At 45.9% G+C, this 19,522-nt stretch overlaps 1 protein-coding gene across 1 annotated transcript in view; it reads left to right on the top strand.

Moving 5' to 3' along the window:
- The first annotated feature begins 751 nt into the window (after positions 1-751).
- Positions 752-19,522, top strand: part of LOC128941419 (zinc finger RNA-binding protein-like) — a 74,471-nt gene continuing 55,700 nt past the window's right edge. The window contains exons 1-2 of the mRNA XM_054283176.1: positions 752-788; positions 1,032-1,116. Of these exons, the coding sequence (XP_054139151.1) occupies positions 752-788; positions 1,032-1,116 (122 nt within the window). The remainder of the gene's footprint in view (positions 789-1,031; positions 1,117-19,522) is intronic.

Genomic DNA, 19,522 nt, shown 5'->3' with positions numbered 1-19,522 from the left:
CTGTAACTCTTTGTTTCTATTGTCTCATATTGTCCTAATCCAAATTGTGCAAATTATTATTACTCTAATTATATTACTATTTTTATAACCATTTTATTACTATTAAACTTTTAAAATTTTAAAAACAAGTGATTGGCGTTTTTCACAAGTTGGTAGAGTTATTAAGACCCATTTCAAAAACGTTACCACCCATACCCTCACCCATGGAATTGTTTGGAAAGACATTAGTACACACGTTCCAGATCACTACTGTGGTGTGTTGTAGGTTTGCAGGAAAGAATGAGAAACTGACCCTATCTTTGCAATGTGAGTCCACGGGTACAAGTGTGGTGTGACTGTAGGTGTGACACGGGATGATGGAAGGAGGGAGAAAGGGGACAGGCAGGAGGAGTGGTACGTGCAGCGTTACTCTAAGAACAGCTCTTCCTCGCGCCCGGGCCTCAGCGAGGGGAACTACAACTCCCAAGAGCCTTTGCAACATCAAGCGCAGGAGGATTCACGCCTTAAGCGTGGTGGCAGCCTACGCGACATCGAGGGTGCTCTTCTGCGGGCGGGGGCGTAGTCATTGGCTGAACTACAACTTCTAGCAGCCCTTCACACATCTCGCGCGTGCGCACGGCCTTGGTCCGGCCGCACTGCCGTTGTCGCCGTAGGTGTGTGTGGAGGGGGGAAGGGAGTGAGCGAACGCGGCGGTGAGGAGGGGGGTGAGAGTTCAGAGTTCAACCGCCGTTGTCCCTGCTAGCTTGCACTCATGATTCCTATATGTCCGGTAGTTTCTTTCACCTATGGTAAGTAATGGCGCTCGATGTTTCTGTGTCCGTGAGCGTGGGGGGAGGGGGGCAGCGGCGAGGGGAAGGAGATGCGGCCCGCGCGTGGGGCGGAGGAACGGTGGTCCTGAGGCGCCGTGTCTGACCTGCGCTCGCGCGCACTTCTGTCTCTTGTCTGTCTGTCCCTTTCTCTCCCCGCCTCCTCCTGCCGGGCCTCCTGTCATGGCCCCGACCGCTGCCGCCTCTTGGTTATCTTCGCCACAGTGCCCAGCCGCCTGGGAGAAGATGCCAAAATGGCCACCGGCAACTACTTTGGATTCACCCATAGCGGGGCTGCTGCCCAGTATAGGTAACCACCGCGACCCTTCCCTCCGTCCCTCCCTCCGTCCTTGCCCGGAATCACTTCCCTCTTCGCCTCCGGTTTCGTGTCCCTGATCGGGATCTCCCCGCCCCCTCGGGGTCAGTGCTCGGGACTGCTCCCATCCTCCGCCCCGTGTGGAGCCTGCTTCTGCAATCCGCTACTCCGCGATAGTTGTGCTTAGGACTCATCTGCTTATCTGCCTCTCCCGCAGGTCTGTTTTCTTATCCTGGTAAGGACCTCCCTGTATCCCCAGTGGTGTGAGGGTGGGGAGGTGGAGCCAGACACCACGGAGGAGGCAGCATCAGATCCCAAGGCCCTTAAATTAAAATGACCACTTAGACTCAACAACGCCAACAAGTTACTGCCTGCTGCCCCCAGACACTTTTCCTTCCGTGAAGATGGGGCTTGCTCCCCAAGTCTTTGCTTCCCCCTATGTCAGTGTGGGAGGATGGAATCCTTTTTAACGTGTTAAAATTACACCAACCTAACCTATGGGATAGATAAGGGAAGAATAGAAACACCAGAAAATACAGGGGACTGTCCCATTCCACTGAAGCAATGTTATAAATAATGTATCGGAAAGTAGAGAAAGTACTTTTGGAGCCATGCTCCTTTTAAAAAGATTTCCTACTTGGGTATCTAAGATCAGGAGCAGGTCTTATAGGGGAACTTGGGGACATGTAACGATATATATTTTGTATAGGTATGTTGCCTTAAATTTTTGCATCTTTGTGCATCCAAATTGTGTGTCAGACTGTTGAAAAGTAATTGGTAGCATCTATTATCTCACTTTTTCTGAAAACAAATTACTTAATTTGACAAAACCCAGATACAATCATGAACATCATCACATTTTTGGCTTGTGTTGGAGTAGCACCTTGAAGTTCATATTTGAATCTTTGTTATTAGTTTCATAAATTTATAATAAAGGCCTTCCTTGACTCCTAAGTCTTAGTTAATGGGAAAATAGTAGGATAAAGCAAATATATGAAATATGAGGGATTATTGGCAAATGAATGCAGATGTGTGCTACTGTTATCTATCTAATCAGAACTGCATACCTGACATAGTCTCAGGAATATACAGTATTATGTGGGTCATGGAACGACTCCCAAATGATTATTTTCTGGAAATGGATATAAAATAAATGAATTTTCATTTACTCCAATGTATAATAGTTAAAGGAGGGGATTAAACTTAGCTAAGCTTTTTCTTTTTTTTTTTTTTTTGATTAGGTGCTCACAGTATGTTTATGTTTTACTTGACAGTTGTGAAATTTGAAACTGGGTTGTCATGGGTTATGAAGGAGTTTTTAAATAACATAGAGGATTTTTTATTTTTGTAAATAAATAAACAATATTTGAGTGAATAATAAACTGACATCTATATATAATGCATTTTTGAAGTGTAGATTAATTTTTAAAAAATGTTATTCCTTTATTGTGGAGCTGAGGTAGTCTGTAGACTTTGAAATTTCCTTAAAACCATATAATTGGAATACAGTTCAGGTTCAAAACTGTTTTCATAGTTAATCCTAAATGTATTCTTGAGAAGATGGAAAGACTGATAGATTGAAAGCTTTTTCTTTTGCTGTCAAAAGTACAAGATACCATTCCATTTACGTATTAGTAAAAGACTCTATCCTATAAATGGTTTGTATATTTGCCAAGTCTGAAAGTGAAGAGGCAAAGCAATCAGTGTTAAAGCAGTCCTTTCATAAGAATGAATTTAATATTTTGAACAGAAAACACAGGAGTCAATGTCTAAAAGGGAGTTTATCTAATGTAATGACATGATTTAATGAGAGAAGCATTAGATTATGCAAATACCAATACAGAAATTTTTTCTGAATATTCCAATACCTTTGTGCTAGTAGTGGTATTGGGTCTAGGGTTATAAGCCTGCATGCAATGCAAAACTCTGTTACTTATTTAAGTAACTATTAATCCATTTATTTACAAGCCTGAAATAAATGTGAAATTTGGTGATACTAGTCCTCTTTATTTTGTATGTGTGTGTGGGCATTCTGTAGGCCACCTTAACCACTGTGTGTCTATTCAGCTTGACATGAACAACCTAATATTGGCTTGTTTTTCATGTGTAAAAAATAGCATTCTTGATTCACTGCTGGAGAAGAGGCATAATTATGCTTTTATTTTGAAGTTGGCTGACTGAAATGTGGGGATGCTGATGGAGAGATAGGGACATTGAGAATTGTTTGGACAGAGAAGTGTGCAAATGTGATGGTCTCTTATCTTGTTTCAAGATTTTGTTTCCTGTTAAGAAGATAAAGAACCTTTGAGCATCTGAGTTTCATCTTACTTACCGTGTGCCTACTCTAATGAGGCAGGTCACAGATGCGATATTCTTGGGTAGTTAGGACTGAATTGTTAACTTTGAATTGCTAAGTGTGGTGAGTCTTTGGAGGTAAAGGGAATTTATTGTAGTAAATAGGGTCCAGAGCCAATCGCAATGCCTGTGCGTTTAGATTAAGATGCAGTCTTCTAGGTAGCCATATGGAAGTGAACTCTTGCAATTATAGCTAGTTTTCTATTTGAGTGCAGTGTATGATGTTACCGGATATTCGAGACTTGTACAGAAGTATTATGACCCACCCTAGAAGGCAAGGGTAACCTAGCTTCTTGTTAATCCCTTGGGGTGGATTAGAGTGAAATGACACTGATTCATGTTTGTAAATATATACATATAGGGTTTATTTTAGAACAATTTGGTTGCAATGGAAAGCAGGTATGTAGCCATTTGAGTTGTTATTATCTATAGTAATATAGCAATATAAAAGCATGAAAATATCATTTAAGAAAATGTATAAGAGAAAAGAAAGAAAGGATAAGAGTAAGGGAACATATCACTACCCATGGATCTGCAATGAGACTTGATGCAATTTCGATATCCATTGGTCACAGTAGTGATCACTGTCTTGATCCATTAGGGGTGGGGAAAAACCCCTCAAAACACAAAGTTCAATGGGTTAAAATATGCTCAGGCTGTGTGGGAACCCCCAGGTACCTCCCCTGGGGGGGAGCTTTCAGTCTTCTGGTGGAAGGCCTCAGAAATTAGTCTAGGAGCACTTTGGGGGTCTTTGATGGTTTATAACACCTTCTAAGACATGGCATCTGTCTCTCACATCAGCACAGTTGAGCCAGTTATGCCCTATCAGACCTGGAGACTTGTGTCCAGTTCTGGGCTCCCCAGTGCAAGAGAGACATAGACATATTGGAAATAGTCCAATGAAAGGCCACAAAGATGATGAAGGGGCTGGAGCCTCTTACTTATGAAGAAAGCCTGAGAGAGAGAGCTTGGACTGTTTAGTCTAGAGATAAGAAGGCTCAATGGGTATCTTGTTAATGTATATAAATACCTAAAGGAAGAGTGCAAAGAGGATAGAGCCAGGCTCTTATCAGTGGTGCCCAGTGAGAAGACCAGAGGCAATGGGCACAAACCAAAACACAGGAGGTTCCCTCTGGACATCAGAAAATGTTTTTTAAACTGTAAGGGTGACGGCACTGACACAGTTTGCCCAGTAACCTTCTGGAGTCCCTCAAAGATGTTCAAATAGTGGTCTGGACATGGTCCTGGGCAACTGGTTCTTGGTGGCCCTACTTGAACACGATTGTACCCTCCAGATGTCTCTTTCAACCTCAGCCATTCTTTGATTCTGTGATTTTGACAAGGAAAATGTTAGTGGTTGATAGTTTTACAGGCAGACATAACATCTAAAGCTCAGTTCTTTTTGTCATGCATTATCATTGTGAACATGGCTGTTATCTAGACTTGAATAACTTCAATGTTTTGATAATGAGCTGTCAATGGTGCGCAATCACGTAAAGAGAAGTAGATGGATGAATTCTGCAAGATTTTGAGCCAGTGTGGCCCTTCATTCCACAGAAAATCAGATTCACATGGAATTGAAGATTAGTGTGGAGAAAAATACATGGTCACAGCTTGCTGCCATCAGCCTTATCTAGCAGGTTTATTATAATGGTATTTCATAATATATGGCACTTTTTCTGATACTAATGTATCACAGACATCAGTATTTTCCATCACTAATGTCAGTAGAATTTAGTGTAGTTGTGTCCTACCAGTTGGGGGAGGGGCCCCTTGAATCAGCTTTCTAGAGGGACTCTGGCACGGGCAGTCGCTTGGTGATGTCCTCCAGCTAGCCCTTGCCTCCTGGCCCGTGCCAAGAGTGGCTGCCCCCTATCCTCCCCTCGGGACAGTCTGGGTGGCAGTAGAGCAGGGCTGCCTAATTCCCAGACGCAGCAAAGCTGTTCTGTGCGTCTGCTGATAGGAATCCCGAGTCGAGGAAGCCAGAACAAAGGAGACGAGAGGGGCCACTTGTATAAGCTCTCAAGAGGGTTTAATCTCCAAGAGGGTCCAGGGACAAGTGACAAGCTCCAACAGGGTAACAGCAACTTAGGAACAGGGGAGGGTACTAGGGGAGGATACAAATCTTAACCAATAGTAGAACAGCAGAGGAGGAACGTAGGGTGGGGATCAGATTCTAGGTAACCAATAGGGGATAACATGGGAGGGGATCAGGCTTGGCACACCAATGGAACTTTGAGGAAAGGATGATAGCCAAGGAAGGTTCTAGAGAAAGGGATGGAGTTACATTTGATGAACAAGGGAAGAGGGCAGTACTTCCAGGACTGGCAGGGAAGGGTCTGGAAATCAGGGAGGTGCAAGGGAGATTGACATGGGGACTGACATAAGATTAGGCAGGAAAATAGTAAACAACTTCAGGGCAAAACCACTGGGGAAACTAAACAGGGTACATGGAACAAACCACTATAAACTCACAATAAGGAACACTTTAGGATTACAACAGAAAAACAATCTACCACAGGACCCCTTTGGAAGTTTCCTCTCAAATTTGCCTTAAACCAGGACAAGTTGTTATTCAAAGATTTGAGTCAAAGGCGTTTCTAAAAAGCCCAAACTTTTCTCATGCACTGTAGTACAATAATTCTATGTAAAGAATTAAGTCTCTTGATCCTTGAGGTTTTTTAGGTAAGATGTGAAAGATGAGAGGAAGCTGGGTATACATTGGGGTCTAAAACTTCTGAATATAAGTGAGCTTATTTGGAAGGAGGAAGCAAAGAGCATGTCTTCCCTGAAAATGTTGGGATAAATTAAACTCTCTAACACAATTATTTGTATTAAGGAGTAGGCATTACTTTATTCCAGGCCAGGTGCATAAGGAGATCGCTACACCTAGGTGCACACAACTTTGAAAACTTTTTACTTATGTATACATTATTAGTAAACAAATTAATGTTCATTGGTTCTAAATTACATAATTCTCTTCATTAATTAGTATTCTATCTTCTACTGGTTATTGATTTCCCATTTCTCATGCTTATTAGTCCACATTTTAAGGTATTTTTATTATCTTTTTCCCAGACAGGGAGTCTGCAACACATGTTAGATTGTCTTTGTTAGTCTCTTCTTTATCTTCTGGTTGCTTCAACATGTCTTTGGAAGGCTCTAAATTCTGGATTCCAGGTGTCCAGCTTTTTACTCCCTCAGGCTTTGTTCATTGAAACTTATCAGGGTTAGTTTAGCAAAACTTAAAGTTTCAGTGATCTAATAATCAAACTCTTAACAATAACAGTCTGTTAAAAAACCAAAAGAGCTACATGCCCTGCGTCAATAGCTACATGCTGGCTAAAGTGGAAAATTACACTGCTTAAGTAATGCGGCTTTGGGCTGCCATCGGTGTCCCAGACAGCCAAGTCCGGTTAAACACAACCTGTCCGGGCCCCTCAGGCAGGCTCCAGAGCCGCAGGCAATCTTAGCAAGCTCAGCTCTTAGGTGAGATCAGCTCTTTAGTGATTCTCAGCTCATTAGTGATTTTCAGCTTTTTGCTTGCTAAGTGCCTCAGCAGCTGATGCAGGGAGAGAGAGAAGCGCTGTATGAGGTTCCACAGAGATGTCTTTATTGGCAGCTTCTGCAAAGGGTCTCAGTGACAGGTCTTCTGCCAAACTGGGCAGAAATAGGGGTTTATATAGGGTATAGGAGTTTAGGAAAACAATCCAATAGTAAGGGTCAAGGCAAAAGTGACCTATAGTCTTACAGAGAGATAACAAGGGTCCGAAGATGGAAGAGGGGCTTCTTTTGGTCCAGTCATCATGGCTAGGCATTTCTTATCTTAGGCTGCTGACCGCCAGGGAGGCCTTGCAGGCCCTGTGCCTGCTACAACTCCACTTTCTGTATTTAGTAAAAAAGTGTTCCCTATAGTTCTTTTAAAACAATGGAAAAGGCATGAGAACATAGCTAACACAATGACAATTACAATGAAAATCCAGAACATTCCCTTAACCAAAGATGCAACCCATCCTGTTTATCCTCATTGACCAAAAAGGTCATTGACCCAGTCAGGGTTGTTTTCTACTTTTAAGTCTTTCACAAGTTCCTTCAGTTTCTGGATGTTTGTGTGGATGGAGTCTGAGCATGAAGAGAGATTGAAGCAGCGCATGAAGAGAGATTGAAGCAGCACATCCCTTCAAAGTCTTGGCAGCCGTGTCCGTGGGCAAGCAGCAGGAAGTCAATTGCTGCTCGATTTTGAAGTGATGCATGTCTTGTGGTTTCTTCTTCCTTTAAAAGATCACTCAGGGCAGCAGATGTAGCATTGGCTTGCTTATTGAGCCAGCACCCTAGGTGATTTATTTCACCGAGGGCTTTAGCTGCAGCTATCCATGGTAGGAATAGGGAGACAGCAATCTTTTTTGGTTTGTTCCAATCGTATAATTTGGGATCGCAATTTCCATTAAATTCCTTGTAAGACCTTTTGTGGCATTTTAATTCACTTTCTGTTTTCCAATTATGTAACAAGGTGATATTTGGTGTGAGGGTAGAAAGTTTTCCAAGCATACAGGGACCTCTCTGGAGCTGCGAGGGGATCCCAGCCCATACTCTGTCACTACAGATGAGAAATGTTCCCTTGGGTAATACTTTGGGGTGGAGAGAGGATACAGAGATCACGTGAGCAGTGTAATTACACCAATTGGTCTAGTTATAGGCTTTGTTAATTGTTGATACGTCTTTTCAGTATGTGTTTTTTGTCTGGTCAGTTTCTGGCCAATTATTTTTCAGATGTCTAAAGTAAAATTTGACACAGTATGTTGCCTTGGAGGACCCAAACAGATCCAATTCTTGGGGTTCCTCTAGAGCATTGGCCAACATTTTTGTCCACTTGTCCCAAGTATCTACCAGGTTGGGTCTCATACCTGTGGTGCAGAGGAGCTCTAAATTATAGATAGGCCAGTTATCAACTACAAAGGGAATTCCTATCAGACATGTGGAAAGTGGATTATAAATGTTTCCCATGGATCAGCACATGTTATCCTGTTTCAATGTCCTTGCTAAGGTTACCCAAACATTATAGCTAGGCTGTGGCCTAATCCAGCCCATGGCATATGGTACGGTGAAGAACATCCAGGCAGCAGTGAGGACAGCACCAACGGAGATATTTTTCATCTTTGGACAGGAATGGGGCTTCTGATAGGGAATATAAGCAAAATTTGTTATCTTTATGATGGGAGGGGAGGGTTAGGGTTTTCTCCCTTGTTCCTTTCCTCCATTCCTTTCCCCCTGCTTCTTTTGTTTTTTTCTTTCTTTTTCTATAAGCCAAAGATGTGGGAGTGGGTATAAGGTTAGAGGGTTTTTGGTCAGAGTTGAGAAAGGGAAATAATAGGGTTTTTTAGGTTAAAAAGGGGTAATAACATATAATTCAGAGAACAGTTGTGTGTTCCAGTTGGGTCTGGCTTATGGCTTGATGCAGCAGAATGTTGTTTAGCTTTCTATTTTGTCTGCTGTCACGTGATGGGACGGTCTTTTCTTCTGCATGTGGATATTCGGCGACATCTTTGTCTCCAGGCAGAACTGGTCTGGTTTTGAGGAGGATTTGTATTTGACTCAGGGGAATTCTTGTCAGTGTTTGTGGGAGTAGTGTTTGCATTGCCTAGGTATGGTTTTATGTTTTTTCTTGGGTATCATCTTGGACCAGATGGTAGTAGAACACACACATATCCTCTTCCCCAGGTAATCAACTGGAAAAGCCCAGAAATTTGATGTATTTCTGGGTCCTTCACTAGCACAGGTGGTTTCTCAGTGAGCCTTGCTTGGGTGGTATTTGCAAAGTGGCAAAGTATTGGGGAGGTCAGGCTCTGATGTTGTACAATTTATGAAGTTGATAATGTAGAGAGCCTTGCAAAGTCTTTCAACTGGAGATATGATTTTTGTTACTCCTGACTGTTGATTGAGGACTCTTTTGAGGGTTTGATTTGTCCTTTCCATGATGGATTGTCCTGTGGGATTTCAGATATGCCTTTCTTGTGTTCTATTCCCCACTCACTGAAGAACTCTTTTAACTTACAAGAGATATAGGCAGGTCCATTATCTGTTTTGATTTCCTTTGGTACTCCCAGGGTAGTGAAGGCAAGGAGCAAGTGCTTAATGGTGTGCTGTATAGTTTCTCCTGGATGAGCTGATGCAAATACTATTCCAGGAAACATATCAACCGATACGTGCACATATTTTGACCTCCCAAAAGGTCTGAAGTGAGTCACATCTGTCTGCCACAGCTGGCAGCTGTTCAGACCTCGGGGATTGACTCCCGTCCCCATAGATGGTATTTGGTAGTTTTGACAGTTTGGGCATGTCACGACAATAGCTTTTGCTTGATCTTTTGAGAGCTTGAACATTCTGATAAGGGCAGGCACATTTTGATAAAAAAATGCGTGTGACAACTTTGCCCGGGCAAAGATGTTAGGGACATTAGCAGTTTGTACTGCCATGGCTAATGCATCCGCTTTCCTGTTCCCTTCTGTGATGATACCTGGGAGGTCAGTGTGTGACCTCACATGCATGATATGGTAAGGTTGCTTTCTTTGAGAGATTAAGCGTGTTAATGCAGAAATCAATTGGTATAACTTTGGATTAGTAAATCTCTTTGAGAAGAGCATGTTCCGCTCTCATAGCTATACCAGCAACATAAGCTGAATCTGTGACCAGATTAAAGGGTTCGTCTTTGAATTTCTCAAAAGCTCTGACAAAAGCTGCTAACTCCACAATGTGTGGAGATCCCTCCACTATTTGGATTTCAGATTCCCATTTTTGGGTCTTAGGGTCTTTCCTTGTCATTACAGACTTGTGGGAAGGCCTTGAGCCATCTGTGAAGATGGTTAGAGCTTTGAGAGGTGTTTTACTTTGGACTAATTTTGGGGTCAGATGAAAGGTTACATCACGATTAAAAAGTTTATGTTTTTGGATATGGATAGAAATTTGGCCTGTATAGCTATCTAGGGCAAACTGGAGATTTTCATTGGTCTGGAGCAAATGCTCCAGGTCCCCAGTTGTCAGTGGCAAGTATTTGCATGTGAACTCACACCCTGCAAGGGAGCGGAGGTGAGTTCTGGCCTTTTTTATTAGATGTGCCATGATTTCTTGGAAGGTGGTAATTGTCTTTGTGGGTTGGTTGTTTGTTAAGATACATTCTAGTATCAAGAAAGGGTCTCAAAGTTGAGTATCCCATTGGAAAATCAGTCCATAGAACCAGGGTGCTTTTCCCAGAATGACGAACTGGAAAGGCAGGCTGGGCTCGAAGCGATGGGCTTTGCATGAAGACACGGCTTCTTGGACCTTAGTGATGGCATCTCAGGCTTCTGTTGTGAGAGTGCGTGGAGAGTCCAGGTCTTCGTTGCCATGAAGAAGGTTGAACAGGGGACCGAGGTCCTCAGTTGTAATTCCTAGCAGTGGATGTACACAGTTGATGGATCCACACAGGCTGTGTAAGTCTCTCAGGGTTTTTGGTTTGTCTCGAATGGTGAGCTGCTGGGGTATGATGGTCCTTTCCCACATCTGGGCTCCAAGCTAAGTCCATGGGTTGGAGTACTGTATTTTGTCCTCACGAATCTCAAATCCTGCCTTTTCTATGGTTTCAATGGTCTTTTTAACTTCTTTCTGTAAGTAAGCTTTATCTGATGCACAGATCAGGATATCATCCATATAGTGGTGGATGATTGCATCTGGGAATAGGTTCTGAATGGGAGACAGAATGTGAGCAACATATCACTGGCATATAGTGGGACTGTTTTTCATTCCTTGAGGAAGAAAACACCAATGATATCTTTTGAGTGGAGCCTCTCTGTTAAGAGAGGGAATGGAGAAAGCAAACCGTGGAGCATCCTGGGGGTGCAGCGGAATGCTGAAAAAACAGTCTTTAATATCTATGATTGTTGCATTCTTGTTGTATCCATATTTCTCAGGTCCCACACACTGCACCAAGCTGTTCTTCTCTGCTGTGCAGTTCTTCGTGTGTCTTCTCAAGGGCTCCTCCTGGGCTCTCGACCCACCCCTATTTATTCCAGTTACCCTCAGGAGCCACAGCTGCTGCCCAACTAATGACTTTGCAGCTGTAGCTCGTTTGGAGTAACTAGGACCCACACATAGATCTTAACAGGGACTCTCTGCATAACAATACATACATATATTCAGGCCCCCACATTTTCCCCCTTTTCTTTTAGCAATTACACAATGACAATACACATACAGTCCCAGCTCTCAGGCTGCCACAGCTCTCAGGCTGCCACAGCTCTCAGCTGTCTTTAAACACATACATAGAATATATACATATCCCTATACAGTCCCAGCTCTCAGGCTGCCACAGCTCTCGGCTGTCCTCTTATTCTAACACATACATATATTCAGCTGTCCTTTCTTCTATAATATTGGGGGGTCCCATACACACATAGATCTTAACAGGGACTCTCTGCATAACAATACATACATATATTCAGGCCCCCACATATGATAGCAATGTCCAGTCTCTAGGCAGCATCGATGGGGAGAGCAGGCCAGGCTAGAGGGGGCCTATGTCCTCGATGACCTCATTGATTTTACGAAGGTTGTGGAAGAGCCTCCACCTGTCCGTTCCAGGTTTTTGCAGTATGAAGACTGGAGAGTTCCAAGCGCTGGTGGTCTTGACGATGTGGCCTTTGGCAAGCTGTTCTTCCACAAGGGCTTGTAGTGCACACAATTTGACTTTAGCGAGGGGCCACTGTTCGATCCAGATCAGGTCTTGACATTTCCAGGTGAGCTGAGGGGTATCTGGTAGTGTTCTCTCCTCAGTGGCTCTAATTAGAAATCCCGAGTGGGAATATGTAGGGAAGACCCTCATTGGGATAGAACATCCCTGCCCCAAAGGGTGATGGGGGCCCTTACCACAAATGGATGGATAGTTGCCAACTTGCCTTCAGGCCCTTTGACAAGAATGTTGGTCTTGCTTCGCGTAGACTCTGGCTCCACCAATCCCTGAAATTATGCCTGTTACCGGTTGTAGTTCCCAGTGTGCTGGCCATTCTGAGAGAGCAATGATGGTCACATCAGCACCAGTGTCCAGCATCCCTGGTCAGTAGATCTTCTCTCCTCTGCAGGAAAGACCACACTCGATGGTAGGCTTACTTGGTCCCACAACTCATGCCCACATTGCTGTAGGGTTGAGAGGAAGCTGTTCCCTGTGATTCTTTGGGAGTAGAAAGGCTTGTGCGATCGGAGTTCTCTTTGAAAGGAAAAATGGTAAGTCTGTGCAGTATACCTGGACAGAGATTTCTTGTCCCGGGTGCACTGTTCGTACCTCTGAAACAATGACGATTTCCTCTGGGCCATGGAGAGAGTCACCTATAATTAAGATGTCAAAAGGACCACCTTTTGGCCCATGTTTGCCTGTGGGAATATGATAAACATTCTCATTATTAAAGTCAATGGACAGAGCAGTTACCAGCTGGTGACGGGTTCCCATCTGTATTGCTCCATGTGTTGGATCCTCTTAACGTGATCTGGAATCTCCTGGGATGATGCGTGGTTGGGTCTGGACAGCTTTTGATTTGTTGCCTTTGCGCGGGGCCTGACCATGCTCCGCTGGAAGTTTCCTGAATGCTTCTGGTAGCGCTGCTGATTCTGGGGTCTTTGATAGGTGTTACGGGGATTTCAGGTAGGTGATCTGTCTGGACAGTCCTTTATAAAATATCCAAAATCTCCACAGTGAAAGCAGCAGGCTTGGTCTTTGGAAGCCACTACTGCAAATGCACCAGAAACTCATTTTGCAGTACCCTTAGCAACTGCTTGGGCCACTGCATTTTCAGTGGACAAAAAACATGTACAGCTTTCCAGCATTTGCTCTATGGTAGGTTCTGTATCCAAGGGTAGGGCCCTCAGAATTGTTTTACACCATTAATTAGCATTACTCATGGCAAGCTTGCATAACAGCTCCTTTCTTGCCTCTATGCTCTCTGTTTTTCCAGAGCATCTTTAATTCTGTCCACAAATTTGATAAAGCTTTCATCTACTTCTTGTTTAATATTAGAAAAATGTTGAGTAGGAATAGCGTCATCTGGGGTAAGAAGTAAGGAGATTTTTGCTGCAATAGCAAAGTCTTGTAGTGCTGCCTTAGGTAAGGTGTTAGCTTGGTCAGAGGGTTTCTGTAAATCCCCTTCTCCAGCCAGCTGTTCAACTGTAAAATCTGGCCCATCAGCATCTTTAGCATAGGTGTCTAATGAAAGGATTTTTCATAAAATTTGTGACACGTCACCCTTTTTATTTAAAATAAATTAAAAAGAAAAGTGTTTGTAATCTCATCTGCTGGGCCCATGCAGAAGAGAGAACAAACACTTCTCAAGAGGTTAATCTGTTGCCAATCAAAAACCTCAATCAAGTGCTGATGTGGAATGATCAAAGAAATTCTTCACATGTAGAACATCAAATTCTATCATATCACTAAAACAATCTTACAATATAAGAAAATGCAAAAACAATGCAAAGAAAGTTCATTGCTTCAAGTCCCAACAGCTGAGTTTCAGGAGAAGGTCCATGGACTGAAGATGTTCCTCTTTGACATCTCTGGAAGTCCCTTTTGGTCCTGAAACAGGCTTGCAGAATCCTGAAACAAAGAACTGCTAAAGAAAATCATCAACAGTTATAAAAAATCCAATTACAGTTATCAAACAATTTTGAGAAAATTTTTGGAATGTCTTGGCCACAGCCTTTAACTGAACCACTTGGAATGAGGTTAATTTTTGGCTTTTCAATGCTTTTGAGCTGCTAGCTCTTTCAATTTTTTTTTTTAATTTTTAAATTTTTTTCCTTTTTTTTTTTTTTTTAAAGAGCAGTAGCAGAGAGGAGCTTCTAGGACCCAGCAGGGGCCCTGGCCCTCGTGGATGGATCAGGAATTCCAGACTTGGCCCACAGAACAGTGGCCCAGGTCCTGACAGGGGAAGCAAAGCCCCCAAACCCAACAGCCGGCCAGGTGGAGGGCCCAGCCCAGGGAACTGAGCCAAATGGTCCAGACATGACCTGCGAGGCGGGCTCTGTGTTCTCACAACCCGGCACCCTGCTGCCAATACTTGGGCTGCACGAGTGACCGAATGCCTCCAATCCCATGAACCACCGGCGCATACTGGCAGTTGGGGAAGAGAAGTCTTTCCAGGGATCATCACCCCGGATCTGAGGATGTTTTGTCCCCACCGCAAGCGAGCGATGCTCGCTTTCCACTGCTTCTCTTGCCCCTGCAATGCAAAGAAGAGCGTTCCTGCATCCTGCCCCTCGGCACCACCCCAACCCCCTCTGGGCTGGGGACCAGAGGCAGAACTTTCGGGAGCCACCCCCCTGATGCTGCTGGGGCGCGCGGGGGAAGTCAGGCATTCCAACCCCCAGCAAGAAACCCCTGGCCAAACACGAATTGGCCCACGAAAAATGCTGTGTTCCACAAAAGCGCTAAGTTTGAAAGTGTTCACTCTTGTGACACCAGTGCGTTGCCTAGCAACACAGAGACAGGCTCTTGTCGATCGTCGTTGCTGTCGATTGAGTCACCTAGCAACACGGGTGAAGCCACGGGAGGCAGTGCTTCTGTGATCGGAATACAGAAAAACTCTGCTGGAAGTGGTGGGGCTGGCTGGGTGGCGGGCAGGGCCGTGGGGACTAGCTCAGCCCACGGGGCTTGCCCGGGCGGGGCCACAGGGACCGGCGCACCCCGCGGTGCTGGCTGGGGCAGGACCTGTGGGGCTGGCCGGAGCGAGGCTCGCGGCACCAGCCAGGGCAGCAGAGCCAATTCACATCCCCCCTGAGGGCAACGGGGGGGGGAAAACGCGGCTCTGTTTGAGCATGCTCCAAAGAAGCAGAAAAAAACTTTTCCTCGGTTGCGGGCAAAGCCTCGCTTCCTCTCCACAATGCGAGGGGGCTGGGAACCAGCAGTTCGTGTCCCTGGACAGGTTCCTCTCCTGCTGAGTCTGACGGGAAGGGAGCACGACCTCTGCATTCAGTAATCCATTCAATTAAAAATTCTCTCTGTTTCAAAACTTTGAAGAGAGTTTAGAATGCTGGATAAATTCGAGAAAATCCAAAACCCTTGGTAAAGAGCCTCCCCAAAAATGAATTCCATACATTCCCGTATGTATGAATTGAGGGAATACACCACAAAAAAATCCATGGAAGTTTGTCCATTTGAAAAACTCACAAAAATGTCTCGTCACCATATGAACTCTGTCTTCACAACCCCACATTTGACAGAGGTGTTGCCTTCTGGTGCAAGGCAAGGCGACCTGGTTCTGAGGATCAGCACGGCAACCCAAAACTCTCCAGGGTCGCTCGGGCCAATGAAACACGCGGACACCAATGTGGTGGACGGTCAAAGGCGTTTATTACTTCTTCTCGTGGGGTTTTATAGTCTAAGGGGTTCTCTACGTCAAAAGGGGGTCTGTCCTTATTATCTATGGTTAGTAAGGAATGGAAAATTACTGGGTAAGGAATGGAAAGTTACTAGCACTACTGTTAGTGGGGCCACACTCCTAGGGTAATCTCTTATCTTAGGGGAACAGGGGGTCCTGCCTTTCCGTGACATCGCGTAATCTTCCGGAGCGCCTGTCCCTATCTACCACATCTCCCCTCCCTTTTTCACAAATGAATGAGGTAGTCATATACATAGGTACTAAAATGAGGTATAAGGTTGTAACTTGACAAGGGAAAGGGGTTTTGGAAAACGTGAGTAAGCTTTTGCCAGACAAGTTCGGAAAATCTTGTGACTGGCAGTGTTCCCTGGTTGAATTCACAGCAATTGTCGTCGACCTAAGAACAGGATGTTGGTCCGTTCCAGGCGGCTCTGAACGAACAAGACCAGCTTGTTCAGCAGGCATGGTCCGAAGGTAACTGTTAGAAGCAGCACCGCCAATGGACCTATCATTATTTCTCTTTTGTGGATCCGGCTGGGTTCCTCAAGAAGATGGTACACTTCTTCGTCTGAGTGGTACAGGACCCTAGGAACAATCAGAACTTGGACACAGAAGTCGTTAGAGTCATTGAATTTGGGAAGGAACACACAAGGACTCACTCCAGATCGCTGGCAAACCCACATCCCAGATGCGGATGGGACTGCCCACTTATTGTTTTTCCTGTTAGGCTTGACAATTTTGGTGCAGATGTTGCCTCCCCGCTTAGCTAGGGTTGCATTGCCAAAGCATCTGCCTCGGCCTGTGACTTGACTCAGGGTGATTCCTTTGCGAGGGGTATCCCATCTGCACTGGTGAGGGGCATCGGCTGAGGAATAACTGAAGGGAGTGTTTAGAGCGACTCCTTTGTAAAAGGGGGGTTTGACATCGTAACAAAGCCAGCAGGATTCGGTTAGGTTAGGGTTGGATTCGTTCGGGGATACAAAGGTAGCTTCTAACATACGAAGGATTGGGTCTGAGTCTGACTCGGTTAAGCGGCTCATCTGAAAGGTTTCCGCTTGACCGTTCGGGACATTGCTGACCCCTGTGGGTAAGGTTTTGGGGTAGGTTACGTTTCTCCCTTTCGGCACACTTTTAATTGCTTTGTTGGGTCCGACCGCTCGGGGTGCCGACGGTTGGAGCCTGATAATTCGCACGTTCATCCTCTCTTTTGACCCTTGAAGGACTACTGTCCACGTTTTGCCTGTGGCCCAGCTTGGGTGATCTGGCTGCAAGACCGTCATGTTGTAATCAGTGCATGCCCGAAATCTAGGGATTTTTTCGGTTTCGATGGAAGTTTCCGTGAAAGAAGAAGGGTGTTTTGCAGCCGATGGGTGCCCAGGTAAACTGTAAGAATTTGTCTGGCTCTTGTGGATCCCACCCAGGCCCCGACAGTCTGGCATCTGTAACAATGGTTTCGCAGCCCCAGTGCCCACAATATCCCCACCCTGGGTGATTGCAGTAGCTTTTCCCAGGGTTTGAAGCTGGGCACCAGTAGGATAGGTACGAGTGTGTGACGTGTGGGGAATAGGGGTTTACCTTTGGCTGTCCTGGAAACAGGTCGGTGATGTGGAGCACGAAGGATGGGGTGTTTGGTGTGGTGATTTCTTTGAGCACTTTGCCACTACTAGGGTGTCGCATGACCAACCTGAAGGGCCGATGGGGGTAGTGGTCTGGGCTGGCTTGCCCTCTGGCGACAAGCCCCAACAGCAAAATCACACAGAAACACCCTTGGTGCTTGGGTCTCACCCGTGCGGGTCTCTTGGGCGCTGCCTGACGGCTTGGTGGTCTGTCGCTTTCGTCTGGAACCGGGATGTACGCGTCACGAGGACGTCCCACGAGCATGTCCTGTGAACAAAAGCTCGCAATTCTCATCAGTCTCATTCTGCTCGCTATGAAGGTCCGGTTTAATCGACTTAAGTGGACACCACCTGATTTTGCCGTCCTTTTTGACAGCTGCGTACCCTCGCCCCGTGATCATCAGCCTCCAACCCCGTTCCCACTCGCCTAGCTCGTTTCTAATTACCACCTGTGGGCCCTCTTCTAGTGTTCGAGTGGTCCAGTGTTTTTGGATGGGACTATTTGTTTCATCTCCCCTAGGGAATTGATTCAGTGCCAGCAAAGCGGTTGCCAGCATATGTGCCTGATCTCCTGGGGGAATGGAATTGGCAAAGCCCTCTGCTTTTGCCAACACTTCTAGCTTGGTTTTCAGGGTCTGGTTTGCTCTCTCAACTATGGCCTGTCCGGTACTGTTATATGGGATGCCTTGCACTAACGTGATGCCCCATTTCGAGGCGAATTCCTGTACTGGTTTGGAGGTGAAATTGGAGCCATTGTCCGTTTTGATCTGCTTGGGGATACCAAGCCAAGCCATGGCTGTCAGCCAGTGCTGAATTGTGGCTTTGGAGTTAGTTTTGGGGTGCTGTGTGGCTATGATCGTTCCGCTATAAGTGTCCACTGTCACTGCAAGCCATGCTCGGGGCTTCAGCAGTTGACATAAGGTGAAGTCCGACTGCCAGATTTCTGAGGGCTTGAGACCTCTCGGGTTGACCCCGCAGGTCCAAAGGGGTAACTTCTGGCAATGAGGGCAGGTGGCTACCACATGTTTTGCGTCCGCTGTCGAGATTTCGCATCTCTTCGCCAGTGCTTTGACTCCGATGTGGAGCGACTCGTGCAGTTGACGAGCTCTTTGCAAGGTCCAAACGCCTTTTGCTGCGGCGTCCGCTTTGTCGTTGCCGATCTGGAAGTAACCTTTGACTGGGTCATGGCTGTTGATGTGGATGACTGACACGGTGCCCTGTCGCGAGGAGAGTGCTTCTTCCAGCATTAGGGCTGCTGCTGATGTTGACACACCTGGTCCTGCCATGGCTAGGCAGAGCCTTGCCACAAATATGGAGTCCGTTACGATGTTGAGGTGTTCGTCTTGGAAGAGTCTGCACACCAAAACCACTGCTGCTGCCTCCAGTTGTTGCACTGACAGTGTGGGGTCACACGCTTTGACGCAGTGCCATTGCTCTCCTGCCTGCCACACTGCTGTTGCGGTTGAGGTCGTGGAGGAAGCGTCTGTGAAGACCGTTGGTCCTGGCTGCGGTCTGTCCTTGACCTTCGGTGGCATGTCCATGTCGACAATGGTCAGCAGCTGAGTCCAGGGTGGTCTGGAGGAGTAGGAGATTTCTCCTCCGAAGCCGGAGAGAGCAAGGGCCAGGTACTCCGATATTGTGGCTGACTCCGTGGTCGGCTGCTTGTGAAACGGAAGGTGGATGCTTGTCAGCTCAGTCCCTAGGTGTTTCAAGGCGAGTCTCCTGCCTTTCATGATGAGGCTGGCGATGCATTCGATTCCTGGGGAAAATGCACGAGCGGGTCTTCCGAGGACCACCCATTGGATCGGCCGGGCCTTTTCAGCAAGTCCTTGGGCCAGTGCTCCCACTCCCCCCTTCGGTGTAAAGTGGACGTACAGGTCCAGTGGCACGGCTGGGTTCCACCTGGCAAGTGTGCCAGTGGACATCTGGCTTTCGATGAAGTCGAGGGAGCTCGTTGCTTGCGGTGTCAGCTCCTTGGGTTCCCAGGGGTGCTTTCCTTTCAGGAGGTCGTACAGAGGGTCCATGACCTCGGGA

This window comes from Melozone crissalis, unplaced genomic scaffold (genome assembly GCF_028551555.1).
Source record: "Melozone crissalis strain CALT ecotype California unplaced genomic scaffold, PUWL_Pcris_2 ptg000035l_1, whole genome shotgun sequence".
NCBI lineage: Eukaryota > Metazoa > Chordata > Aves > Passeriformes > Passerellidae > Melozone > Melozone crissalis.
Note: the sequence above shows the minus strand (reverse complement) of the source record. Positions and strands in the feature narration are given on the sequence as shown.